The sequence below is a fragment of the Miniopterus natalensis genome, chromosome 2 (assembly GCF_054644295.1).
Source record: "Miniopterus natalensis isolate mMinNat1 chromosome 2, mMinNat1.hap1, whole genome shotgun sequence".
Classification (NCBI taxonomy): Eukaryota; Metazoa; Chordata; class Mammalia; order Chiroptera; family Miniopteridae; genus Miniopterus; species Miniopterus natalensis.
The window spans coordinates 80,951,107-80,979,015 of record NC_142082.1 but is presented as its reverse complement, the minus strand read 5'-3'; the positions used below and the strand labels follow the sequence as shown (position 1 = coordinate 80,979,015).

Below are 27,909 nucleotides of genomic sequence, written 5' to 3'. Positions count from 1 at the left end.
GTATCCTTTTATATCCAGATATTTTTGTCTCTGTAATTGGGCTATAAGGTTTTCAATGACAGGGATATCTTACACTTTTTAAAGTCACCTCTCTGCAGCACCATCTCCCAGAGCTTCTAGTTCACTTCAGTTTCATATTTTTCAATTATAATTTAGGAGTTTGTTCTGCCTATGTTGTAGAAAAATGTCTTTTATTTAAATATATGTATATATACATATACACACACACACACACACACACACACACACACACACACACATGATAAAGTTATAGAAACATGTCACCAAAGTAAAGTTCTAGAAATACAACCACCAAGAAAAGGTAGCTGTTTAAAAACTTTTAGGAACAAATGTTAATGCTGATGTCTCTTCTCATTAAAAAAAGAAATAGCCATAGTCAAGTTTAATATTCTTTGATTGTGTTGTTATTTGTATTTTTTTCTAACCCCCTTTTTTGAAAATAAGATGGAGGCAACGAAATTTATTTTTTATGTCCCATTGAAGGTTATATCTATGCTAACTTAGGTAAAATCAGTTTTTCATAAACCATACTTGCTTGCTTTGGATGTCTGATCAATGTGTTAGCTACCTTAGTGGGTGAAATAAAGGGCTGATATATTAATGACTACAGAAAGATATAAAACATGTTATCATGTGATTAATTAAAGGTATAGAGTTTGACCAAGTATCAAATAGAAATTTAGACATTATATATATGCTCAAAAGTGTATAATAATCTTTTATAAAGTAGAACAATTTTTATGGCTGAGAAAGTAAAGTACTCATGGAGGATTTGCTTTGGCTGTCCACCCAGAATTTCCTAATATGCTAAGGAAACCAAGATAATTTTGTAGCTTTTAAGGTAAGTGAGTGAAGTGGGGTCCTTATTTCCTAGCTCAATATATTAGTATAAGTTTAGGAATATTAACCTTTCCCACAGATAGTTTGAATCTCATCAAACTTGCATAACTGATTTTATATCTAAACACTGGGTAGCACAGATTATGTTGCCATCTTGTTTATGATATTGCTAGAATTTAAATTCAGCATTGCTGGGCCCTGTTATTTGGAAGCTTGCTTTCTTTAACTTAATTGTTTTTCTTTCAGTAAAATGATCAACCTCTCAGTGCCTGACACAATTGATGAAAGAACAATCAACAAAAAGAAACTCACCCCTTTCACAATTCAGGTATGTCTTCTCTCTGTTTCTTTCAGGGGATTGTGCTTGAACGGAGTGTGCACCAGGGCTGCCGAGCCAGACTTGTTCTGAGCTCAGGCATTATTCCCAAACCCCGGGCTTTGTGCTGGTGATTGTCATGACTAGTGGGGGTAGAGGGACACATTGCTATTTGTTCTTTTACTAATATAACAGGCAGGGTAGGGGCATTGGAAGAGGGAGAAGGTTAGCGGGGTGTGAGTTGTTGGGGAACCCTTTGTTATGGCCACTTATGAATAAAATCTACTTTGGTAAAGACGTAACTTAAACTTTCCCTAGCAATTTACCTTTGAGCTGATGCCAAATACACAGCATTTTAGCTGAAAAGATAAGACTTTCTAAGAAGTGAGAGGGTGAAAAACGGGAAGTGCTCTTACAGCCTTCACAGTGCTCTTTGCTGCAGCATCAGAGTGATACATTTAACCTGTTTTATGCCTTCAGTGTGTTGATTAACTGGAACAATAACCAGTAGTAAGTAAGCTGTATTTCTATGTTATGTTCCAGTATTTTAACATTATCGTAATTCTCTAAGAAGCCATGTCTCATTTCTTAAATCATGAACAATATATGACATCCTTTTGGGATTTAAGCAACCCCATGTACTTTTAAAATGGAATTGTTAACCAAAGAGAACAGTGGTGGTTAAACCTATGTGAATGAATTTAATGTTAAATTTACTTATAATCTCGGTCGTAAGGAGAACTCGTATTTTTCACTCATCAGTTGGGGGAAAAACTCTTTTCTTCTCGTATTTACTTTCCCAGTTCACTGAAGGTCAGTGTTTTGTTTTGTTAATTTGTCATAAAACCTACTTCTGTGCATCTGACTCTCATAAGTCCTCCTTGTTGGACCCTAGAAGAGTATACAGATTCTAGACTGAAAAGCTCACTGACTATATGCCAATCGAATATGAGTTATAGTATATACATTGTTGTTAGTGATAAGAACATATAATCTACATACATGTGTGCATGTGTGTGCACACATGGGTGTGTGTTTGTGTGTGGAGGGGTGTGCTCAGGTCTCTAGATATTACAGATACTCAACAAATTGTCCTGGTAAGAGCCACTGTTTATCTTTTCTACAAATTTTATTTGTACCTTTTTTATTCCTTTATTACCCAAACTGAAAGTCAAAAAGCTACTTTCTTATGTGACCTTGATCATTAACAATTGTGTTATTAATGATAAACAGTGTGACAAGGCATTGAAGGTATGTCCTCCCCTCAAAGCCACCCCCTCTTTTCTGGCTGACAGAGATGTTGAGTGTGAAGGCTCCATCACATAGCAAGATGGAAAAATATATGACTCATTTGTTTCATCCTGACCAGAATGGGCCTCCAGCTCAGGGTTCTGGTTTGATTAACTAGGCACTGCATAAGCTCTGTGTCTGGGTTACTGGATTTTCTTTTCCAGTGATTACTCACCGCTTTCCTCAATGTCAAAATGCAGTGCTTCTAGACCTGTGAACTTTCCAGAAGCAAAATATTGTCATTGCTGCCGATCAGTAATTATCATCTGGCATTTGCAAAGTCAAAAACAAAACGTGCATGCTTTTTCTCCCTCAGGAAAATTTGAACTTGGCTCTGAACTCTGCCTCGGCCATCGGGTGCCACGTGGTTAACATTGGGGCTGAGGACTTAAAGGAGGGGAAGCCTTACCTGGTTCTGGGACTTTTGTGGCAAGTCATCAAGATTGGGTTGTTTGCCGACATCGAAATCAGCAGAAATGAAGGTACAAACAAAGCTTCCAATGTGATTAATGACGTGGCTTTTTATTACTGAATGTGTTGGGGGCTGTAGGAGGTGATGTCAGGAAGAGTCAAGCTCATAATCCTCAATTTTTGAAAACTATAGTTATATTGAATTCATTGTATTAATATAACAGATTTTATCCACGTTGACCAGATTTTTTAAAACAATGGAACAAAAGCTTTTTAAGACTACAGACTAATAATAATGCATTTTTAGAACCTATAGATCAGTCTAGCATCTGCGACTCCAGTCTCAAGAGCTTTACTGAGTTAACTTTGCCTTTAGACACTTTATAACAAATAAGTCTACTTTTACCTGTGTTTTATGAAGCAATTCACATTCATATACTGAAGTGATAGCAATAGATTAGGAGAAACTTGGTCTAGTTCTTACCAAGACAATAGAAAATTACATTTAGTGTTTCAAAGTTCTCAATTAAATATGTAGTTGTCAATCTTTTTCTATTTGCTCTGAGCATCCTATCTGCATTTAAACAATTACAGCCCTGTCCTTTAGACTGAAGTAATAGATCTTAATAAGTATCACATAAAATACAGTGTTACTTTTTGATTTTCAGGTACAGATCCTACCAATATAAAACATTATGTATAATATATATATATAATGTTATTGTACACTTTTAAAGTCCAAATCACAATAACCAGTGAAGAATCCTGGGGTAATATAAAACCAATATATTAAGCATAATATAAAGAAGAAGAAAAAACAAATAGAGAACTCAGAACCCACAAGAAAGACTATTGATTTGCAAATAATGACCTCAGCTAAATTTAAACCTTTTAACTGAGCAAGAAATATTTATTCATCTGGGAAATATAGAGGAAAGAGTTGATATTATACTTTTTGAGCTGTTATAATTAATTATTCAGGTAAGCCTTTGAAATATAAAACACCTATGAGAATAGACAGTAAATATAGTCATTATGTCATCTCATGAAATGTGGTCTGACAGACCCAGTGGAGCATTCTGAGCCAATAGTCTTGTTTATTTCCTTGGCTCTGCCAACTTATTCTTAGGCATAGCACTGAGATTCATTGGTGCCTTTTCTTTTCCATCTGAAAAATAGGGATAATGAATAAACTCACAGTACCCTACACATTTTTTTTTAGGGAATAATAATAAAGTGTTTGCTCCATGGGAAAAGCTGTAAATACCTATACGCAAGAGAGATAACATGTTATCTTTGGCTTTCCAGTAGAGCACAATGGGAGTTATAATTAATTCTCCCATATATCCCCTGTATTCATTTTACTTCTGCTTTTGTGCTTCCTCAGTACTGATTGCTCTTCTGAGAGATGGGGAGAGTCTGGAGGATTTGATGAAACTGTCCCCTGAGGAGCTCCTGCTGAGATGGGCTAATTACCACCTGGATAATGCAGGCTGCTGCAAAATCAGCAACTTCAGTACCGACATCAAGGTAGGAGGAGTGTAGTTTGAACATGACTGACTGCAACAGTGAAGGGAATTTGGGCGTTGATGGAGAAAAGGCCAAGACAATGGGCCCCTTCTCTTTAGACTCTGGGTTTAGTTAGAGACTGGCGCGTGCTGTTTTGGAAGGCTTGCTGTCCTCAAGTCCATGTGCTGGGCCATGCACACATCTGTCCGAAGTCTAGCAACTGCACAGCAACAAAAGGAGATGGGCCTTTCTAGGAGTTTCAGTATCAGGAGGCAGAGGGGGGAGGATGAGAGAGAAGAAGGCTGAGAGACAAGACTGCTTGTCAAGTATGTGTAGGACTGTAGTGTCTTTCTGATATTATAAATGAGACTATCAAGTCAGGATTCATTTTAAAAAAATTAAATGAGGATTCTTCTAATTACATTAATGCCAGCACATACAGTGTCTACTGTGTGCCAGGCACTAACTGCTTTATACATTTATTGAGTCATTAATCCTAACGACAAACCGTTGAGATAAGGATTATTATTTTCTCATTTTACAGATAAGGAAACAGAGGTAAAGAGAAGTTAAGTGACTTGTTCAAGTTCACGTAGCTGGGGATAGGGTCAGGATTTAAATCCGGCAGTTGGTCTCCATGGTTCACATACTTGACTGCCATGCTCTGCTGCCTCTCTAAGAAAACAAGTTGTGAATTTCTTGAAGGGCTTTCCTTTCTACAAACCAGAGTGATTTTTAAAAGATAATGATTCTGGAAACCGTCTGCACTGAGAATTTACCCTGGAGTGTGCAGAAGATGTAATCGGTTCTACAGCAGAGATCCCAAAGGGGCAAGGCTGAGGAAAGCACGCACTGTGGTTTTCAATTTTGTGCAAAGTTCCACGTCGAGGTGAAGGGGAAACGCTGCTGGCATTGATGGCAGATGGACCGATAGAAAGAGCTTAAGAAACAGTAAGGAACATTAGAAGGCAGTCCCAAGGAGCAAATGGTGTGAATGCAAAAAACACTTCAGTCTCCATGTTCTCAAATTTTCTCAAAAGAGAGTCAGAGGAAAGGTCACATGACTCACCAGGAGTCAAACCAGGTGGATAATTCTTTAAAAGACAGCTTTCTTCTGCTCTGGAATTCTGGTGTTTAAAACTCAGGGCCTATCAGGCATGGTGCCAGTTAGACTGAAGCTTCTAGGATATAAAGTCCCCCCATTCCTTAGGACCTACGCTAATAATGCCAAATTCATTTTTTAACTATACAACTTTCATTGGTTATTAACAGTCTTCTAGCACCACCAACCAAACTGGGATTTAACAGGAGCTGGAAAGCGTTATCTCCCTTTGTGCTCAACAGTTAAGCTCTGCAGTTGTTTCAGCCAAAATTTTCAAGCTTTTCAGGCAAAATTAGGCTGCTTAACTTAAGCCATAGATTTATCTGATTTCCCATCACTGAGAGGCTGTGCTCTTCCAAATAATAACCATTTTGGACTTGGGAAGAGTCTGTATGAGATGGGAACTGGCAAACTGAGCACTTATATAGTGGTTGTGCCCGTTCTCGGGAAGCAGCCGCACCCCCACCCAGGTCAGCGCTGTGTCATGTATGTCTGAGCAACAGGCAGCTTTGAGATGCCCTTAAATCATACCAAGCCAGCAAAGGTGGGGAGAATGCTCCCACGAGAGTGAGTGAAAAAGTTTTCTTAGGATGAGGTGAAATGAGTAGACTCTTAGCAAAGCTAAACAGATGTAACACGTGGTAGGCAGATTTATTCATGCCTAACACCTGCATGGAACTTTCATGATAGCAAAAGTGAAAATTAAGAGAAGGGGAAGGCAGAAAGAAAAGAGATGAAACTGAGTTTCCACAGGTGCAACATCAATGGCTGGCATTTTCTTGTTCTCGTCTTTCCAATGTCACAGGTGGTGAGCATACATACCTCTGCTTTCCCCGGGCCCTACCCAGTTTAAAAAACAAAAAACAAAAACCATAACAACAGCTAATTTTTCAGTCTTTAAGAGAAATTAAAATCTCTTCAAATGGTTTAAATAAATTACCTAAAAATCTGCATGTTTTCCTTGGATGAGAATACATTTATAATTTTAAGACTACAATTCTGAGAATTCTTTTTGTCAATAAGCATATTTCCAGAATCTAAGAAAACATAAAAATTCAATATCTATATACAATCTGCTATAACTAAGCTTAACCACTTTTTCTAGCTTCTAGATAAACATTAAATGAACTTGTCATCTTAATATCTCTTCTTTTATATAAAAACTGCTTGTTTAAAATATTTTTCTTTTGCTGATTATCTATTTAAATGTATTTTTTAAATCTGCTTTAAACTTCCACTTCCTTTTTCTGTCACTTTTAAAAACTTAAACTTAGCTGACTGGCTTCTGCAGCAACATAAAGGTATATATATTTTCCTGTGCACAATTTAATACATGTTAATAAATTATTTTTCTCCCTTAAGAACAAGGAATAGTATTTGCATCTTTGGGTTGCTCTTTGTGTATGTCCTGTATTTTTAATGTTATGCTCATTGTAAAAAGAAAGGCAAATATAGTATGCAAACAAACAAATAGAATATTCAAATTAGTGAATATTTCCAGCTTTGTTAATTAAGTTGCATTCTTGAATGATAGTTGAATAAAAAATGAAAAATATTTGCTTTTGGGAAATTATTGTGCTAAGTATGTAATTTGAAATTGTAATTTCTTAATTTCTCACAGGACTCAAAAGCTTATTACCACCTGCTGGAACAAGTGGCTCCAAAAGGAGATGAAGAAGGTATCCCTGCTGTTGTTATTGACATGTCAGGACTAAGGGTAAGGCCATATTCCACTCTGTGTTCAGAGAACACAGTGCTGCCTTGCATTGGCAGCCCCTGCATGACCTTGACTCTGGGGTTCCATGAAGGGACATCTCTGTTTAAAGCCCTGTTAAAACTATAAAAAACTGTTAACAGGTTTGGGTAATAATTGTAGGAAATTTAATCTGGAAATAAACATTGAAGAAAGAAACTAATACCAATTAAGTGTCATACACCATGCTAGGCACTTCCATATATTTCCCATCATTTAATAGGCTCTATAGCACCAAGAAGTATTATCTCTATTTTTAAATACCTGAGTATTATTTCTGGAAATAGATGAAATATTTATACAAGTAAATAAATTCTCACTTTGTGATGAAAAACTGACTCAGAAGGGTTAATTAATATGTCCAAGATCATATGACAGATTATTGGAAGTTATTTGATCCAAGGCTGGGGCTCTTTTCCTCTAGCAATAATAAAAAATGGAATCCCTACTGGTTGAGTTCCTCCAATGTGGCAGGTACGGTGCAAGGCATATACAGCCTCTAATCCTCGCAAACATCACTGAGGTAAGTGTTAAATTGCTTTATCATTAAGAAAACTGAAGGTCAGAGAAGCCACAGAGCCCAGTGCCTGGAACAGCAAGAAATTAAGCCCAGGATGGCTCCAAAATTCACCCAGCCACAGCCCTGCCTCACTACATCACTGAGGGTAATGGGAGGAAAGGACTGGGCAGGATCATGTGAATTCTTAGAAGTGTCTGGTTTGAGGGTTCTTAAAAATAGTGGGCACAACATGGCTATGAATGTTAAAACTTTAGTTTTGCCACCATTTTAATGCTGATCTTGAGAAATCATCTTACCCATTTTTGTGCCTCAATATCATTAGAGTTCAATCCAATGAGTTAATATTAAAGTCAAATCATTCCTAAATGAGAAGTTAATGAAATGTATAATGTATATAGTGTTATCTAGTAAAGCATCATATTAAGAATTAATTACAATTTGCAGCTCTGGTTTCTGAAAATTGGTGTTTTCATAGGCTCTTAAGAGCTTTAAGGACAGTGGGCCATAATTCAACAAGAGTCTTCTAATAAGAGTCTGCTTACAAATGACAGGAGATTCTCTAGAACTATTTGAATAGACTTTTAATATGTTCAGTAAGTGGTTCTCAATCTGAAGTCTGCAAAAACCAAATTGATATATATTTATTCATGGCAATATGTAGCTTAAATAACTCATCACATTTACTTTGTTTAAGCTGCATGAATACCAATTCAGTGTGGGCAATGTGGTTATGCTAATCAGAAATTTTTAATGGCAGATGTAAATATATTTGATAAACTAAAAATAGGAATATAATTTATTAATAAATAAACATTTTGGTAGACAAAAATCTCATGACCTGTGCAAGAAATAATAAAAAGTAAGCTTAATGGCTGAAAATAATTAAATCCACTTAATAAATTGCAGAATCTACTGAATATTTTTAAAAACAGGGCAGCCATCTAGACGAAATGGTCCTGTATAGAGAGGAGAGAGAGGACTCAATTACTTCTGTGATTCCTTTTATTTGTGATTTTTCTGATTTTGGTTCAGGAGAATATAAGTAATAATATGCTATTATTAAGTGTCTATTTGAGGTTAAACACTAAGCGTTTCTTTGGGTAAGAATTCCATTTTTTTTTCTGTTATCCATGCCTACTTTGTCCATGGAGAGCCTTGACCCAGCCTTCACTTTTTCATTGCAGGAGAAGGATGACATCCAGAGGGCAGAATGCATGTTGCAGCAGGCGGAGAGGCTGGGCTGCAGGCAGTTTGTCACAGCCACAGATGTTGTCCGAGGGAACCCCAAATTGAACTTAGCTTTCATTGCCAACCTCTTTAACAGATATCCTGCCCTGCACAAACCAGAGAACCAGGACATAGACTGGGGGGCTCTTGAAGGTAACAAAGCCAACTGACTAATAGTTAAAAAAGCATTCACAAATCTGGGCAATTCAGAATCACTTCCTAAGCAAATGTAAACTCCTAACATGTCAGGGAAGACTTGCAAACAGGTCATCAATCCTCTGATACATAACAAAGAGAATAAAATAGATTAATCAAGTCAATTACAGCAAAGCAAGAATAATCAAATATTATTACATCACATCCATAATGCATAGGTTTTATCCATTATAAGAATTGTTTTAGGGAAGACAATGAATTTAATTATCAGATGAAATAAATCCTAACTTCCAAAAATCTAATTTTATGTACTTAGTGGACTGAGTGCTAATTCCTAGAGGCAAGAAATTGCAGCCATTCATCATCTAAAAATGATATTTAACTATTCGAGGAGGTGCTTACTGAGATGTTTGTTTTTGTTTCTTTGATTTGGGTTATGGGAGGAATCCCTGACAATTGTATTTGGGGAATTAATGACTTAATATTGAACAAAAAAACATATAGTTTTAGTTGGTTTCTAATAGGTAACAGTGCCAGAGATTTTTACTTTTTTTCCATCATGAATCAGTCTCAATATTGAGGCAGGAAAATCAAAACAAAATTAATATTAAATGACTATCACCAAAGAAAGGAAGTTTGTATTTAACATATTGGTTGACCCTTTTTCTGCAATGCTTTACTTTAGCTGGTAATGCAAAATTAATTTGTATTCCAACACTGTTGTGTTTGTATCACTTGATAAATTATAGTCAGGGGTCCATGCATTTTGCTGACTCCATAAATATATACATACATACATATATATATCAAGCCCTCTAATCACCCATTTCCAGCTATCTCTAGAACATTCCCCTTTGGATCCTTCACAGTCACTTGAAATTCAGCATATACAAAGCAAAATTGATCATTTCTCTCCACCGTGCCCCCCCCCATTGTCTTTCTACTCTACCCGCCCCATCCCATCCCCTTTACTTCAGAAAGTCTCCATTTCCATTAATCATACCACTATTTTTCTTTAGTCACTAAATCCCCGGGTTCCACTTTGATAACTTCCTCTTCCTCACACCTAAATATGTTGAACCAGCAAATAATAATAATTCTTCCTGCAGAATGGTTTTTTGATCTTTTCTTTTTTCCTTTCTGCTCTTTTGGACCTTTATTAAACCATACACCAACTATTTCAATAGATCTTAGGGGCCTATTCCTCCATTCATCAAGCACTTGAATGTGCCCATGTGCTAGTGTCAAACACTATCCCCTCTGTGTATCTAATTTAATTTAAATGTATTTTACCTTCCAGAAATTCTACACACTGCTGCCAGGCACATCACAATACTGCTTTCATTATATCTCTGCCTTGCTCAAGAATTTATTATAAATATAAAGAAGAGCCATAATGACTGACATTATCTAATAATATATCAGCCTGAATCTGCTACCTTACACTCAAAGATCCGATTCTGGTTCCAGCCACTGGCCAGCCTTATCTCCATGCACTGAATAACACAGATCCCCGAAAAATCCACCTCTAACAGTTTTAATAAGACCTTGCCTATTGCTCCCTTTGTGTTTATATTTACGCTATCTCCTACCCCCACCCCTTACCATACCCCAAATCCTCTCTCCTTTCCTCTTTACTATCCAGATTTTACCAGTTCTAGAAGGTGAAGCTCAAATTCCTCTCCCTCCAAATTTAGCCCATACTATTCTCTCCCCTATCTGAACTCAAATAACAAATGTGTCTACTTCATACATTAGCCTTCTAACTTGCGTGATCTCTTTTGATGCCCAAAGTCTTGTTTTTCCAGAAAGAATGTAAGCCTTTGAGGGCCAACTCTGAACAGTTTTTCCACACAGGCTCTAGCACACTGCTAATAGATGCCAGAGAAATACTCGTTAAATTAAAATGGAAAAATTAACACAGAATAGCAACCCTCATCCAAATCTATTAAGGTTTATTTAATTAATTTTTTAAATTCTGCTTCAGTTTTTATTACAGCCTCTTTAGTTAAACTTTAATAAGGCATATTTTCTAGGGGCCTGAAAGATAACCAGTCTTCATTAATTTAGGTGAGACAAGAGAAGAGCGGACATTTAGGAACTGGATGAACTCCTTGGGCGTTAACCCTCGAGTCAATCATTTGTACAGGTAAGAATATTTAGGGACTCCTTCTTAATGTGAGACAGAGACCTTGAAAGATCCCCAAGATTTCAAATACCACTGTGATGTGCCATTCTCTTCACAACATGCATATACCTTAATGAGAAGAGTGTGCGAAATTGGCCTGCAGATGTTGGACATTCAGAAAGAAAGAAACTCACTTTCATATACCAGCCTTGCTGTGTGTTTCATATAAAATCATAACCCAGCAAAAGGACAAATGTACTATGTGTTGCCAGCCTACGATCTACTCAGAAGCAGGCAAAACAATAAATGTTAAGTTTGTGATTGTCTCCTATGTCACTTACTAGAGCCATCTTTTTTTTTCCTGGAGACAATGTGTTTTAGCTGAAGGGACATAGGGGGAGTCCTAGGGAAGACCTCAAGTAAGTTCCCTCAATGTCTGAGTCAGTTTCTTTACCTCCAAAGATGGAGCTGCTAACACCAATTTTACCAAATTGTGAATATTCCTTGAGCTAATATATAAGGAAGTGCCTAGCTCACTATAGGCCCTTCATAAATGTTAGCTATCTGAGAATTCTTTTGTGTTTGTTTTTTGTTCAGTGACTTATCAGATGCCCTGGTCATCTTCCAGCTCTATGAAAAGATTAAAGTCCCTGTCGATTGGAACAGAGTAAACAAACCACCATACCCCAAACTGGGGGGCAATATGAAAAAGGTAAATATAGATGTTCCTGTAGGCATAAGCCTGCGAGAGCACCCTGTGAATACTTTATCAGGAGGCCAAACTTAGATATTTATCCAGGGTTTAAATTACAGTAGAGCAATCAGAAACCTAAATAATTTATTAAAGCAAGTCCATTATTTGCATTGATTGCTTTTTTATAGCTCCATGTTGGATGTCATTAAATATTATGATGTAAAAATTCTAATTAAGATGATTAGAGAAAGGCAGAGTCTCTTTTCCCCCATCAAGGTCCTCATTCTAATTTTCCAAAAAATTGGAGTTTTGTACTGACAGTTTGACCTGTGCAAATAGTTTGTCTAATGTCAACACAATGGGAACACATTGTCTTGGAAAAGTAACAATGGGGTTGGCAAAAACATTTCCTCCCATCCAAGCATAGCCACAGGAATACCTGTCCCACACGTCAGTCCACTGTGTGCATGTAAGATAGAGAACTCAGATTTTCCATGCCAACCTTTATGAATTCAGCTACTTTAGAAATATTATGGACAGGTCACTGAGCATGGCTCCCTGTTTATGTAGTGTGACATATGCATGAAAATGTCCAGAATGCTGAATTTATTTTGGTTTTGCACTTAGAGTACACTATGAATATTTTTTGGTGGAACTGAAAGGTTTTATTTAAGAAAAGATGGAAATTTCTGTGACTAATTTAGAATCCTAGAATTGCAGAAGCAGGTGAGGCTTGAGAGATCATTTAATCTGACCATGTTTATTTCATTTTGTGTCTTTATTTTTATTGTCTTATTTTAGCTGGTATTTATCACCATAGAGATGATGACATTATATTGTTGTCCCCCTTCCTCATTAACAGCTTGAGAATTGTAACTATGCAGTGGAATTGGGAAAGAATCAAGCTAAGTTTTCCCTGGTTGGCATTGGTGGACAAGATCTCAATGAAGGAAACCGCACGCTAACATTGGCCTTGATTTGGCAGTTAATGAGAAGGTAATGCAACTCAGGGAAAGGCTTTTCCTTGAGTGTATTATTAACCTAGAAAAGTATTAGAAAATTTTTAGGAATGTGACTTAATCTGGGAAAGTTATATTTTAAGCTAAACTTAAAGCCAAAAGAGTATTTTCTAAATTTTTTGTTATTTTTTTTTCCTTTCAGTTCTATTAGTTCTGTTTTAGATATTTTGAAACTCTTGTAATTAGGTTCATAAATATTTTAGATTATTTTTTCCTCTTAATTAATCACCCCCTTTTTATTACTGAATGACTCCCTTTATGCATGATAATATTCTTTTCTCTGAAATCTCCTTTTTGTGATACTAATATAACCACTCCTTCTTCCTGTTGATTAGTGTTAGCATGGCATATCTTTTTCCATCCTTTTACTTTTAAATTGACTTGTGTTAATAACAGCCTATTATCTTTAAAAAGGATTTTCAAAATAAGGAGGAAATATGCTACATTTACCTACATAATTGCCACTTCTGATACTCTTCTTTCCATGATATAGATACAGATTTCTATTTGATATCATTTGCCTTCTACTTGAAATATTTTGAGTAGTGCAGACAAATAATTACAGCTTCTACATGTCTGAAAAGTCTTTATTTCATTTTCATTTTTGAAAGATATTTTCTCTGCATGTAGAATTCTAAGTTGATAGTTTTTTCTCAAAGGTAGTGTTTACTGTCTTTTGGTCTGCGTTGTTTCCAATGATAAATCTGTTGTCATTTTTACTTCTTTCTCTGTATGTAATATGTTTTTTTCCTCTGCCTTCTTTTAAGACTTTCTCTTTATCACTGGTTTTAAGCAATTTGTTTATAATGTCCTTTTGTGTTTCTCATGATTGAGATTTGTCATGAGTCTGTGGGTTTATAGTTTTCATCAAATTTGGAATAATTCTGGCCTTTATTTCTTCAAATATGTTTCCTGCACTTACCCACCTATTTTGGGGGGAGGACTCCAGGTACATATATATGTGGTCATTTGAAGGTGCTCCAGAGTTCACTGAAGCTCTATTCATTTTTCTCTTCTGTTTCATTTTGTATTCAAATTCATTATTCTCTTCTGCAACATCTGATCCTCCATTAATCCCATCTGGTGTGTATAATGTTTATCTAGACACTATAGTTTTCATGTATAAATAATTGATTTGGATCTTTTTGTCATCTCATAGCTCTTTCCCCTACCTTCTTGAACAAAGAGAATGTAATTACAATAACTGTTATTTCTATGTCTGTTTCTATTAATTGATTATTATCTTCATTATGGGTCATATTTTCCTGCCTCCTAATTTTTTTATTGTATGTGAGGCATTATGAGCTTTACCTTGATGTGTGCTGGATATTTCCTTTTTCCTCTAAATATTCTAGAATTTAGTCCTGGGATGCAGTTGTTACTTAAAAGCAGGTGATCCTTTTGAGGGTTACTTAAAGCCTTAATTAGCCTTGAGTTTATTTTGTATCTCAATACTGAGATCATCTCTTCTGAGTACTTTACTTGATGCTCCATGAATCATATGGTTCTTCCACTCTGACTGGAAAGAACCAAATTACTTTCAGCCCTGTACGAGCTCCAAGAATTTTTTGCCCATTCATTCCTGACAGTTCTTTTCCCAGCCTCTGACAGTTTCCTCACATGCGTGCACTGAGTAGTGCTCAGCCAAAAACTTCAGGCAAACCCTCTGAAGGTCTCTGGAGCTTTCTTTCTAAATCACTCTGTTCTTTACAGGCAGCTTTCTCTTCTCTGCTATTGTCCTACAAATTGGCTTCCTCGAGTTCTCAGCCCCTCCACTCAACTCAGGGACTGTCATGCTCTGTTTGGGTTCTCTCTCCCTGCACTGCAGCCTGGAAAAGCTTTATGCAATAAGCTGGGACAATCTTAGGGCTCACCACGTTTGTTTTGCACTTTCAGTTACCCGATGTCCGAACAACATTGTTTCATGTGTTTTTCTTTGTGTTTTAGATATTTAAGGCAGAAGGGTAAATCAGGTCCCATGAACCCCATCATGGCCAGAAGGAAAGTTTTCTGCTAGTTCTTAAAATGAAAAATTTTGGTATCTTTTAGAGCTGACTATAAACTTGATTGCTATGAGAGATAGATGGTGATATTATTAAACAATAGTGGTATATAATAAGATATACAAGTAGAAAATAAATTGTAAGAAAAATAAACAATTTTTGGTACAAAATTATTTTAGGAAGACTTTTAGAAAGCAAATTTGTAAGTATAAAATAGTTTACTTTTAAATGCTTTGCTTTATCCCCCTATACTGATAGCTCTGACCAGGAAGAAGTCAACACTTAATTAGAACCTATGTTAGTGTAACTTAATTCATTTTTCTACCTAGGAGGAAGCTCCAGAAACCACATGTCACATTATCTTATATCTAAAAACGTAATGGCAAACACAAGGTGTGTGGTATCCCTGGGCACTTCAGCTTCATTCCTAGGCCTCTGTCTGAAGATCATCATATTCATAATGGTCCTCAAATTATGTTAATGTTTCCAGGACCTGTAGGATAATCAGAGGCAGTCAGAATAGCTTTCACACTCTGATTCACATTTGCTTTATCAAGTACTGTTCTCTACTACCCATTTCTAACCTGGGGCCTCCTTGAAGATGGAGGCAGGTGTCATAAAACTCCTCTGGGGCAGAAAACTCTAGAGCTAAAGAAACGTCAACTCTATCTTCTTTTTTACCTTGTGTATCTAGAACATTACTGTAAGTTCCTAAGGGCCATTCTCACCAGTGCTTTTTCAGAAACTATTTTTGAAATTTTTCCTGTTGTGTGTCACCTGTGTTTATAACTTTAAACGAATTGGCTTTGGTACTGATTATTTTTAAAACCAAAGCAAACGTCTTTTTAGTTGCAAAAGTTAAATTGACCTGTGGGTTTGAATATAAAATAATCTTTGATATTTTCTGTTTCAATTATTTAAAAACTCAGGTCAGTTCTATTTTGAATTTCCTCAGGTTGGAAAGCTGGCAAATAGTATGTGTATAAATTTCGGGACAAAAGCTTGAAAGAAGTAGGCTGCCAGTTAGACTCCAGCAAATGAATAGAGCCTGAGGCAGGCAAATGAGGGGATTCCCCCAAGTCAAACAAGCTGGGATAGTAATTTGGGATAGGTCCTTGAAAAACAAAACTCCAAGGTTTGTCCTTCTTGTTCAAAAGTTAAATAAATAAAACAAGTGTTGGAAGGCAGGAAAGCAAAAAAGTAATGACTGCAGCTGATGGAGGCCCACATGCACACACCTCATTAACCCTGTTTGGTTGACTGAGAGTCTGGCTGAAGCTGGGGCTCCCGATGCCAGTTCATTTTAACAGAGGATATTTTCAGTGCAGCACAGTTTTGCAAACACCTGTGGTACTGGGATCTTATCTGGAGAGATCTATTAATAATAGCACAGTTGCCCCCAAGCATATTTGATGATATGGAGCATTTCACAAGGAAAATCGTAGGTAGACACAAGCCAAACTGATTTCTATTTTAAATTTTGTATCCACGTTTAGTGCTTAGAGTTGAAGCTCCAACCTAATTCTGTCCTTTCTTCCCTTTGTTTTGACTGTTGTACTTATAAACAAGTATCTGACTCCATTTTAAACCTCTGCTTCTCCCATGAGGTGGCAGAAAGCCAACTTTGCGTTCACCAGAGCTCTGTGACACCACACGGGGCCTTCTCAGACCCCTGAATGCAGTGAGCTGCCTCCATGATTTTCTGCATCTTTTAAAACTTCCTTGTTCTTTAGTGGCTTTTTTAATATATTTTCCCAGATAGACTTTTGTATAAAGGTGACCTTCTCCTTCGTGCTATTTCCTTCCCTAGCTCAAGAAGTAGGTCAAAAGCACTACTTCTGTCCATGTAAAAGTGTCAGTAAAACAGACTGGGGCTCTTGACAAAGAGAAGTGAGAATTCAGTACTGAGATGAGTGAAGCTGCTAGAAGATTAAACTGTTTTCATCAAACTATGTGTAGACATGACCTAAGGAAGCAAGCACTAACCTACCATCCTCAATGAGTTTACTAGGAAGAAGTGTTTAAATGTTATGGTAGATGCTAGTGACTTAATACACATGCTAATTATTAAGAAACAAGAAGTCAGTGTTGCCATAAAGCATCATCATTATGAACAGATCAACACTAGGGCCTTTTTCCAAACTAAGGATATTTTGAAAATCTACCTGGGACTTATCCCGTTTGTCCTCGTTAAGTCTTTAGCATTTTGGTCCCGTCTCTAGGTCACCTTAGATATTACCCATCTTGACTTTCTTCTTGTTTTCTATGGGAAAAGCCATTCTATCTATTTCACCCACCACTTCACTCTTCCATATACTAAATGCCGAATATGTACTAGGCAGTCTGCTAACCCCTGAAACACTATGATGACAGGGTTATGGATTTTGTCTGAGAGGACATGGTAGGCAGAGACATGCATGTCAATGCCATTAGACATTCTGGGAAACAGGCTGGAAGTAAGTGTAACCATAACGATTAATACACTGTATGGGTCAGAATAATGATGCTGAACTGGGAAGTGTTCAAAGAATTAGAAATCCCTTGCCAGAGAACATAGCTGAGTCTCAGAGGCAGGAGGATGCGTGGTGTGGTCTGGGAGATGCTAATGGTTCTGTGAGACTGAAAGGGAATGTGTGTTCGCAGGGGGTTGGGGAGGGGGCCGAGGATAAGGCCGGAAAGAGAGGAGGAAATAAGAAATCAGAGACGCACTGAAGAGACACTAGCACCAAATTAGGAAGGACCTCATGTGCCATTCTAAGGAATTTGGCCTCTATTTTTGGGCCATGGAGGGTCACTTTAAATAACATGACCAGAACTGTACTTTAGAAAGGTAATTCTATGAGGAAGAGAGGCAGGATGAAGAGGAGCCAGTTGATCTGAGAGAGTTGGAGGAGGTATAATTGAGAGACTTTGATGCCAGATCGGTAAATACACACCTACAGGGTGGAGCAAAAGGAGATTTACAGTTGTTCATATAGAAAATAGTACAATAATTAATAAACAATAATACAAGAATAAACTCTGTTTCGAATACTCACAAATGTAAACCTACTTTTGCCCCATCCTGTATATAGTTGCAGGAGCCCTTTTCCTCCCACCTACAATGATGGAAAGGTGCTATAACCTGAAGGAAGCAAGGCATCGCCCCTATTTCAGAAATTAAACTTGAAAGCCATGTGGAAAATTGTGGGAGAATTGTGTTTTCCATAGAATCAGTAACTGGGAGAGGACAGCGATGGATTATGTACACAGAATCCCGGGCAACCAGCTGGAGGGTGACCTCATTTGGGTCAGCTCTCCCTCCAGACAAGATTCAGTGGCAGGATACTTGAGTTTCAGAGTGAACAGTACACACTGAAACCCTAGCCCTAAAGTTTTTTCATAGGTAATTTGACCCTCTCCTGCAAGCTTGATCTTTTAGGCCAACAAACCTGCTCAACTGCTTGGCTTTCTTCTGTTTATTTTACCTTTCAGAGGGAGTTGCCTTAGGGAATGGTGAGTCCTCTCTGTTCCATGAAATTTCAAGAGCTTGAAGCTTTCTAATAAGTTTCCCAAACAAACCCAATTTTCACAACAGTATCTAAAATGATTCTTACGCTCAGACTACAGATTAACTTTGGTTTCTACTTTAAAGTGACCTTCATTGTGAGGTATTCCTAATATTTCTGTTTTATGATATATGAAGGAAACTCATATATATATGTTGGCTGCTTGGGCTTTTCTGACATCGAATTGTTCCTTGATTTTTTTATGGTTCCTTTAAGAAAAGCGTTACTGGTGGAAATCTTTTGCATCATTTTCTTTTCTTTGCTTCCCTTCTCATCTGCCTTCTCTTCCTGCCCAGGAAGCAGTGACAGTGCTTACAAGGGAGTAAGCTCACTCTAACAACATAAAGTTACATTTTAAGTTATCCTAAAAGTAACTAATGTGTATATATTTTTTCTCCCCCGCCCCCCACTAATGTAAGGGTCTCCAGGCTATCTTTCATGACATACTTAGAAAGAAAAGAACATGTTCTACCTTAACTACTTTCTGTGATATTAAACTATTTGCAACTTTTCTCCAGAAATCATTCTTGATTTTGTTCAGGTACACACTGAATATCCTGGAAGAAATTGGAGGTGGACAGAAGGTCAATGATGACATTATTGTCAACTGGGTAAATGAAACATTGAAGGAAGCAGAGAAACATTCATCCATCTCTAGTTTTAAGGTAAAATTCTTGGTCTATTGCTTGTGACCACCTGAGCTCCCTGCTTATCGTTATTGTTTTCTATCTATTTTAAAGTGACCTCAAGTGTAAGGTAGTTCAGGTTACCCTCCACTTTGATTTTGCTGAATGACCCATTATTGTTTTTATGTTCATAAGCCATTTCATTGACAAATTTCTTGTCACTTTCTCCTGCAATAATTGATTTTAAAAAACCATTATTTTTATACACATTTCAGGCATTGTTCTTCCAAAGTAACATAAAATATAACATTTTTAAAATGTGCACAGCTCCATGATTCAGATTGTTAATGTTATGGTGGTGAAATATAAAATGCTAAAATATCTTCTATGTGGTATTTTCTGAGAAAAAGCAATTGTGTGCTTGTAACGAAACCCCATTTTTATTAATAATAGCATTATCTTTTATTAAATTTCTTAGCTCATGTTTTATACATTAACTGGACCCTTCCTCAAGGGACTTGTGTACTTGATCCATATTATAATGTCTGTGCCATCTTCGCTACATTTTTCTGGTTCAAAAGTCAAGATTGGGAGAAAGGACAGCTTCGGAGTTGTACTAACAAGGTCATTGAGGCAGTCCATCATGATATCAACCCTCTGCTTCAAAATCAAGAAAAAAGAGTAAAATCTCCTCCCAGCAGAAAGGGCAGGGAAGTTGAGCTGTACCAGGACTGACCAGTTCCAGTGAACTCATCACAGATAACGGCCACCTCTGCCCCCGCCAGCTTACCTTTCAGTCTAGATTGGTGAGTGGAGGTACGAAGGCTGGTGACAGACATGAGCAAGTTCTCCCAAAAAAGATAGTTGGAAAGGTGGAAAACAGAGAAGGGCATGCCCCATATGGAATGGCCCTGATACCAGGGGCTCCTTGTTTTTAATGTCTCATTTCATCTTCAAAGACATTGTGAAGTCACCTTTATGGTTTTCCTCATTTTGTAGATGAGGAAACTGGAGCTCAAGCAACTCCTGAGGTTAGGGCTAGTGGCTGCAGTTCAGGGTCCATCAATGAAGGGAAAGCATCTTTTATCTGGGGGTGAGGTTGTAGAGCAGAGTGTATCTATAGGTCACTCGACCATTACAGTGAAATGACTTGTTAAATGGCCCAGGGGTCCCTCTCTCTGTAAGCAGCTGCCCCTGAAGTCCATTATGCCCCTCTCCTGGGGTGTTCTCATGGGGATTCACTCTTGGGAATGTCTGACGATTCCTCGTTCCTTGTTCCTCTCTGGGCTTTCTTCTGTCCTCTCACAAAGCCATTTCAGAATTGATCAAGTGAGAAGGACCACAAAAGGAAAATGCCAAATTAACCCCACACTGCTTTTTAAATGAAACCCTTAAAAAAAGAACACAGCCCACTCTTGATTAACCATTGTGGAAATATTTCTTGTCCCCTCTTTATCTATGAGTGCTCCCAGTCACTGACCACTCCTCTGCCTCTCAGCGCTTTCACAAGATTGTGGGCGGAGAGTAGGAAAGAAAATGAAACTCAAATCCCTCTACTGTGCTTCCCTTGTGCTTCTTCACCAAAACTTCCTATGAAGATAGGAGCTGAGAACAATGCTGGAAATTAGACTGTGATTATATATTGATTTTAATTTTGTGGTAGTTTTTATATTATCCAGGAGTAAATAAAAATTATTGTATTTTTAAAAATTTTATTCTACCTATACAGAGGACGAATGCTAGGGACCTAGCATCTTGCAGGTGTCCTGTGCCTTGTTTCTTGCTTAGAATTGATTCCAGGTTGGACCCTTGAAGTATGAAGTGTTTGGACTTGACTGTGCTTGGATGGAGGCAAGCAGTTGCCTCTCCATGTCGGCATTCACAGGTCTCTAGGAGAGAGGAGAACAGATGGTGCAGTTTTGTGTGTTCACACCTTAGGGGAACATTTACAGCTCCAGGTGTGACCATCAAAATGTTTACAAATGCCGAAGAATGAGACCTGTTTTTTTTTAGTCAGTACCTGGGTTCAAATCCCAGATCCATCACTTATCAGCAAGTCACTTTACCTCAGAAAGTCCCTTTAAATTAAATTTAGGTGCCTACATCTGTGGTGACAAGGGAGATAACTTATTTTAAGAAGAGAAGGGATTAAGGAAAAAAATTCATAGACGTAGACAACAATATGGTGGTTATCAGAGGGAAAGGCGGTGGAGGAGGTAGAAGAAGGTAAAGGGAGAACAAATGGTGATGGAAGGATCTTGACTTGGAGTGGTGAGCACACGATACACTGTACAAATGATGTGTTGTGGAATTGTACACTTGAAACTGTAGAAGAAAATTCAGCCTACAATTGTACCAAAAAAAAAAAAAGTGCTGAGACATCAACAAATACTAGCTACTGTCTTTGCATTTAATCACATAATTGCCAACACTGTCTCCCTGGACCTACGGCCTCTTTTCTTTCCTTGAGGACTCTAAGAAATGGCCATCTACGGAAACTCCTGTTCAACTGAGCCCTTGTCACTACCCCTGCCTGTCACCTCTGGGATGTCCCCCAAAATGAAACAAGGTTTCTCCTAGCATCTTTGGTCTCTCCTTCCTGATGGTTTCTTTTCCAAATCATCCCTTCCTCTGCTCATACAAATAGTTACATTAAACATTTCAGCCACTCTGCTTTTCTCTAGCTGTGCTTACTTTCATTCACTCAGTATCTGAGAATGGCTCCCTGCCTATTTGCAGACAATGGGTTTCCTCTGCTTATTGAGCTACTTAGGAAATTACTGATGCCTCTACAGAAACTACAATTGATTTGAAATTACAATTAATGTGTTACACTGTTGCATTTCCCAAACCAGGTTGTATATATTTCATATTTAAGAGGAAAGAACCACCCACTTTCCTTGAGCGGAACAGAAGTAACCTAGGGGCATACGGATAAAATCCACCCTTCTCTGTGTGCAGGACCCAAAGATTAGTACGAGTTTGCCTGTTCTGGATCTCATCGACGCCATTCAACCAGGTTCCATTAACTATGACCTTCTGAAGACAGAGAACTTGAACGATGAAGAGAAACTCAACAATGCAAAGTACGTAAATAGACCTGAAGTCAGGGGAGGAAGGACCCAACTGGCAACTGGATACCTATAAAGTATATCTTTTGTGCCTTCGTGCAAACACTTTAGTTTCACTATTGATGTGTTTTCTTCTTGTGACTTATTGTGTCCTGTTATCATTATTTTAGATATTGTGCAATAGCAGTTTAAGTCTCCTAGGATTAAAGGGAGCAAGACAAAACGCAAGTGGATTCTTCCCGTTGATAAGCAAGCCAATATTTTCCTAAAACCAATTGTCTAATTTATCTATAGGGGGCATTATTTAGTTTGTACATGGCAGGCCCAAATACAGACACACTTTCTGTGAATATCCATGGATATAAATGAGCAGGGAGTAGGGTTCAAGATCAGAGTTTTCCCCAGCTTGGAAACAACTGCCATTTGCTTTACTGCGTAGAGTGAGGGTCAGCAGACAGCTATGTAGCCTGTGAGCCAAGTTTGGCCTGTTGTCTGCTTTTATAAATAAAGTTTCATCAAAACTCAGCCATTCTTATTTATCCATATTGTTATAGCTGCTTCCCTGCTACAATGGCAGAGTTGAGTATTTGTGACAAAGCCGACAAAGTCCAAAATATTTACTATCTTGTCCTTTGTGGGAAGTTTGCTGACCTCTACACTAGAGAAGCCTTTCTCAGAGCAGCTTGTATTCCTTTCAAGGGCTGCCATAGCAAAATACCACAAACAGGATGACTTTGCAGAAATTTTTTCTGTCACAGTGTGGAGGGTAAAAGTCCAAGGTCAAGTGTCAGCAGTGTTGGTTCCTTCTGAGGGCTTTGAGGGAGAATCTGTTCCATGCCTTTCTCCTACCTTCTGGCCTTGGCCAGCAACCCTTGGCTTGTAGATATATCACTCCAATCTCTGCCCCTGTCTTCACATGGCCTTCTCCCTGTGTGTCTGTGATTTCACACGGCTGTTTCCTTCTCTGTGTGTGTGCCCGTGTCTCTTCCACTGTCCTTATAAGGACATTAGTCTTATTGGATTAGGGCCCCACATTACTCCAGCATGACCTCATCTTAACTAATTATATCTTAAATCTGAGGTACTAGGGGATAGGGCTTTTACATACCTTTTTTGAGGGACACAATTCAACCCATAACATATATTATATATATATATATAAACACCAACAGCGCCCAATTTGGGAAAGTGAGGACCTGTGTTTCTGGTATGCTGATGCTTAGCACAATATAATGAAGAGAAGATAAATAATTAAATGGCAATTACAATAGAGTGTGATGGGTGGTGTGGAGGGGGGGTACAGGGTGCTACGAAGGAGACAGGAAGAAACTGAAGCTCTGCAGAGCAAATAACATCAATGCTGAGATGGATCGAATGGACAAGTAAGAAGGAGCTAGACAAGTGAAGGAGATAAGCCACTTCTTGGCGGTTGAGCATCGACCTATGTTCCAGAAGATCACGGTTCGATTCCCAGTCAGGGCACTTGCCTGGGTTGTGGGCTCCATCCCCAGTGGGAGCCTGCAGGAGGCAGCCGATCAATGACAACTCTCTCATCACTGATGTTTCTCTCTCTCTCTCTCTCTCTCCTCCTCTCCCTTCCTCTCTCTGAAATCAATAAAGATATATATAAAAAAATAAAACTATAAATAAAGATACATTTAGAAGAAAAAAAAAGAACACTCCAAGCAGAAGGAAGAACATGTATAAAGACCTAGAAATTTCTTTTAAAAACAACCTTGAAAAGAGCTTGAGTCTAGATGTTCAAGATGGATATGATTAGGTTTAAGGAACTTGCTCAAGGTTTTACAGTTATTAAGTGGTTCTGCTAAGATTCAAATTCTGACTTCAGGGCCCAGGCTCATAAACACTATCCTATAAGGGCAAGATTCAAAATTTCTTTAAAAATGGGTAAAAGGAATTATATAAAATCTTAAAAATGTTTATGGTAGCAAGAATGTGCATGATTTTTGAAGCTCTATTTTTTAACTTTTAAACAATTTTTCCTTTATATTTTATAATGGAAAATACATTTTATTTCATTAATAATTAATATTAGAGGAAGTGATTGAGAGATGGACTAGAAGAACAAATGGGGACCACTCCAGCCTGATACTCTTAATTTAATTGATCCATAAAGTAAGAATAAAATTATTTTAAGAGAACAAGGGGAGTGATGGGGCCTTGGGAGTGATGGAGAATCTGTGGAGTAGTCATCTTAAGAAGTTACTAGATAATAAACAGTGAATGAAAGAACTGACAGGTAGTAATGTAAGCTCATTTGAAAATAGATTGCAGCTAATTAAATTATATTCCTGTAACTAGAGAGAACAAATATGTTCTGAAGCAGTGATGATCATTTTATGTGAAAAATGTATAATATAAAACTCTGGCTATGCTAGTATCGTGGCAACATAAATAAATACATGGATAGTACACAAGGGTTGGAATGGAACAAGGAATAAAATAATTGCTGTGTAGGGTCAGAATATGACAGGTGCATTTTTCCTTTGTTTTTTCTTGTATGTGTTTGTAGTTGAAATAGAGCCTGCAAGCTTTTCTCAGCACACATTCTTCTCCAGTTTGATGACTTTTTATGCTGCTGTATAGCCCAAGGGTATGCTCATGGTGTAGGCATCAAAAGTGGCAGGAGCTAGGAAGGCATCTAAGGATAAGGAAGAAATTTGGTAGCCTAGACAGCAAGTCTGATGGAGTCAGGAGCTTTATCAAGCCCTATTTGCCCATAAAAGTGGGAGGCTCTGACCGTGCCGGGAGTGAGCTGAGTTGTACATTGTCTGTAGTAGTATATAATGTAAAGTGATCCCAAGGGGTCCCCTTTATACTTTGTGGCTCTGGCTCTCCTCATTCTTCTTTTCTCCATTTTAGGTATGCTATCTCTATGGCCCGAAAAATTGGAGCAAGAGTGTATGCCCTTCCAGAAGACCTGGTTGAAGTGAACCCCAAAATGGTCATGACAGTGTTTGCTTGCCTCATGGGGAAAGGAATGAAGAGGGTGTAAGGCCCAGTGGGGTGGGCCTGGAGGTGGCACACCTGACCGCTCAGCACCAGATGCTCCCAGGAAGCACGGAGGTGATTCAAGCCGTTCCAAAGTTTTCAGCTTGGTGGCATTATACAAGATTCCAAAAAGTGTATATTTGTTCAGCCAGGTAGCCTCTCCTGTATTTAACAAAAAGTGCTTCATTCTTTGCAAAAGACCCAATTTCTTACAAATATTTTTTTACCATTGAATTTATTGCTTCTTTGAAAACCTAGAGAGAGAAAAAGAACTTATTTTCCAGGTGCTGTTCCTGCTTCCTGCCATTAGTCAAGTATAGAAGCTGCACTGTTCTTAATTTTAACATAATCTTTCAAACCAGCTTAATTTGGCTGTGTTTTTGTTTAAGGTGAGGGTCAGCAGAGGGAATCATCAAACCAGTCCCAAAGCCTGTTTCTGGAGGCCATCATTTGATCTGTGACAAGCCTCTCTTTATATTCCCCTCTTCCCTGTGACTTTGCTCTCCAGCCTCTCAGAATTATGCCTTCTCTGTGACCCACCTCTGTAGGTCATCCTCACCTCTGGGGCATTTGGAGCATCTGACAAATCAGTCAGGTTATTGGGGACCCCAGAATCTCTGGTAACCTACAGAAGATTCATTATCAGAGCTTTTCTTCAGAACTAGGGTCCCATTTGTTACCAGTTTCTATTTTTTATTTCAGCCAATAAGAAGCCCTCTGTTTTTAACCCTAGGATTTGGGCTCAGATCTAACATCTTTATTTTTGGCGGGGAGGGGGGGTTGTTTTTGTTTTCTAGCATCTTTAATATTGTGCCTTCAGGTAGATTCTTAACTCTTGGTTAGGTCCAAAGAGGATGCATTTGAGTATCAAACCATCAGTGGGCAGCATGAAGCTATAACAAAGTATCTATCCTACCTTGCCGCCTCTCCATTTCCTGAGCCCGACATGTTAGACCTAGTTGTTATGTACGGCTAAATATCTGGTGAGTGGGAACAATCCTCTCCACTTTCATTTGCTCTGAGACCTTAGTGTATCTGATTGCTGCCAGGCCATATTATCAATGTTTACTTTTTTGGTACTGTAAAAGTTTTTCGCCACCCCCAAACTCCCAGGGGGTAATATGTGCCAATAAACAGGTCCCACAGGTCACCCTCCCACCCCGACAGACACACACACTTACACACATACCTAGCCATACCTTGTCATATGTAAAGCTGGATAAGAACTAGCTGAGTTGCTTTACAGAGATCTAATTTACTGGATATTCCAAAGTAAACTAGAGGAAAAGTGTAAATTTGAGCAAACCTAATAGATTATATATTTTCCATGTAAACTTACCAAAAGCTAAAAAGCAACAAAACATTGTGAACCAACACTAGACTTTCTCTATAGTGCTCACAGGGCTCATCAATGTGGTATCTTCTTTAAGGGTGGTGTGTAGTGGAACTTAGCTATTTTTCAAGCAATGGCAGTGTGTCACCCAGGATCTGCTCCTTGGCAATGTGTGGCTTCCTCAGAAGCCAATGTGTGGCTTCTGTGGCATCTGGATACAAAGTGATTGGCTTTGTCTTACTCTGCATTTAATATAGCTTCAGATGATTCTCTTCAGTCTGCCTCCAGGAAGAATGTTATTGCTTTAATTGTAAATGAAGGTAATGTTCAAAATCTCTCCAAATAAAATGTTCTTTATATTGCATGTCCTTTGACAGTTTTATAACTTATTAATTCATTCATTCAGCAAGCACTCACTGAATGCCTACTCGAATGCCAGGTACTATGCAGTTTTAGGAATATGCTTATAAATGAGACAGGCATTGCAGTCCACTGATCGGGAAAGATGTTAAACAAATAAACTGACTGGTGTAGTCAGTGATTAATGAGGGCAGGGTGAGGTTGAAGCTTATAACAGAGGAAACAGTCTAAGAAATATTTTGGCTGAAAACTGAAGAATAAGTTGGAGGTAGTTTGTCCAAGTGAAGGCTAAAGTTAGAGATGAGACACAAATTCTCAGAAACACACTGAACCCAGTCATGACCAAAGGCCAGACTTGGGGATTGATGCCAAAGAGCTTCTAGAGTGATTTGAGAAGGAATCTTTTGGGTTGGCAGTGCCTTTGGCGAGCAGAGAGGAGGGGTATCTGCTGAGGTATTCTGCTTCAATGGCTTCCTGCCAGGTGGGCTGGTATGACAGAAAAGCATCTCCTGGGCATGGTCATTTTCTTACCATGAGGTTCCACACACCCACACAGCTTCAAGGAAGCCAGGCTTTTGTGCTTAGCTGTGTTTTCCCAGTGTACCAGCAGTAGCTTTTTGGTGATGGCTCATTCCTGTCCAGAACATTCCTGCAGCTTCTGCACTTCCCTACATGTAAAGGACTTACCAATATTAAGTGGTTTTTGTACAAGACTGCACTGATAGGTCTCCTGAATGGGTTCAGGATAGCAGAATAAGTGCTCTCAAGGAAGGAAAACCAAGACTGTCCTGGAGGAGGAAAAGATAAAGGAATACAGCAATCGCAGCATGATCATTTTTCTAAATTTAAAGTTTATTGTTACATTTTAAATAGTCCAAGTATGGCACCAGAAATTAAAATTGTACCAAAGGGTCTACAATGGAAAGTAGGCCACCTTCCCACCCCTGTGTCTAGTGGTTTGCTTTGAAGC

The 27,909-nt window shown here is 38.2% G+C and overlaps 1 protein-coding gene across 1 annotated transcript in view; it reads left to right on the top strand.

Moving 5' to 3' along the window:
* LCP1 (lymphocyte cytosolic protein 1) overlaps positions 1 to 25,297 on the top strand; it is a 47,939-nt gene extending 22,642 nt beyond the window's left edge. Inside the window, exons 6-16 of the mRNA XM_016219175.2 lie at positions 1,108 to 1,189; positions 2,784 to 2,949; positions 4,266 to 4,408; positions 7,111 to 7,206; positions 8,947 to 9,142; positions 11,216 to 11,294; positions 11,871 to 11,985; positions 12,830 to 12,963; positions 19,079 to 19,202; positions 22,125 to 22,249; positions 25,118 to 25,297. Coding sequence (XP_016074661.1) covers positions 1,108 to 1,189; positions 2,784 to 2,949; positions 4,266 to 4,408; positions 7,111 to 7,206; positions 8,947 to 9,142; positions 11,216 to 11,294; positions 11,871 to 11,985; positions 12,830 to 12,963; positions 19,079 to 19,202; positions 22,125 to 22,249; positions 25,118 to 25,250 — 1,393 coding nt within the window. The 3' untranslated portion in view covers positions 25,251 to 25,297. The remainder of the gene's footprint in view (positions 1 to 1,107; positions 1,190 to 2,783; positions 2,950 to 4,265; positions 4,409 to 7,110; positions 7,207 to 8,946; positions 9,143 to 11,215; positions 11,295 to 11,870; positions 11,986 to 12,829; positions 12,964 to 19,078; positions 19,203 to 22,124; positions 22,250 to 25,117) is intronic.
* The last annotated feature ends 2,612 nt before the right edge of the window (positions 25,298 to 27,909 follow it).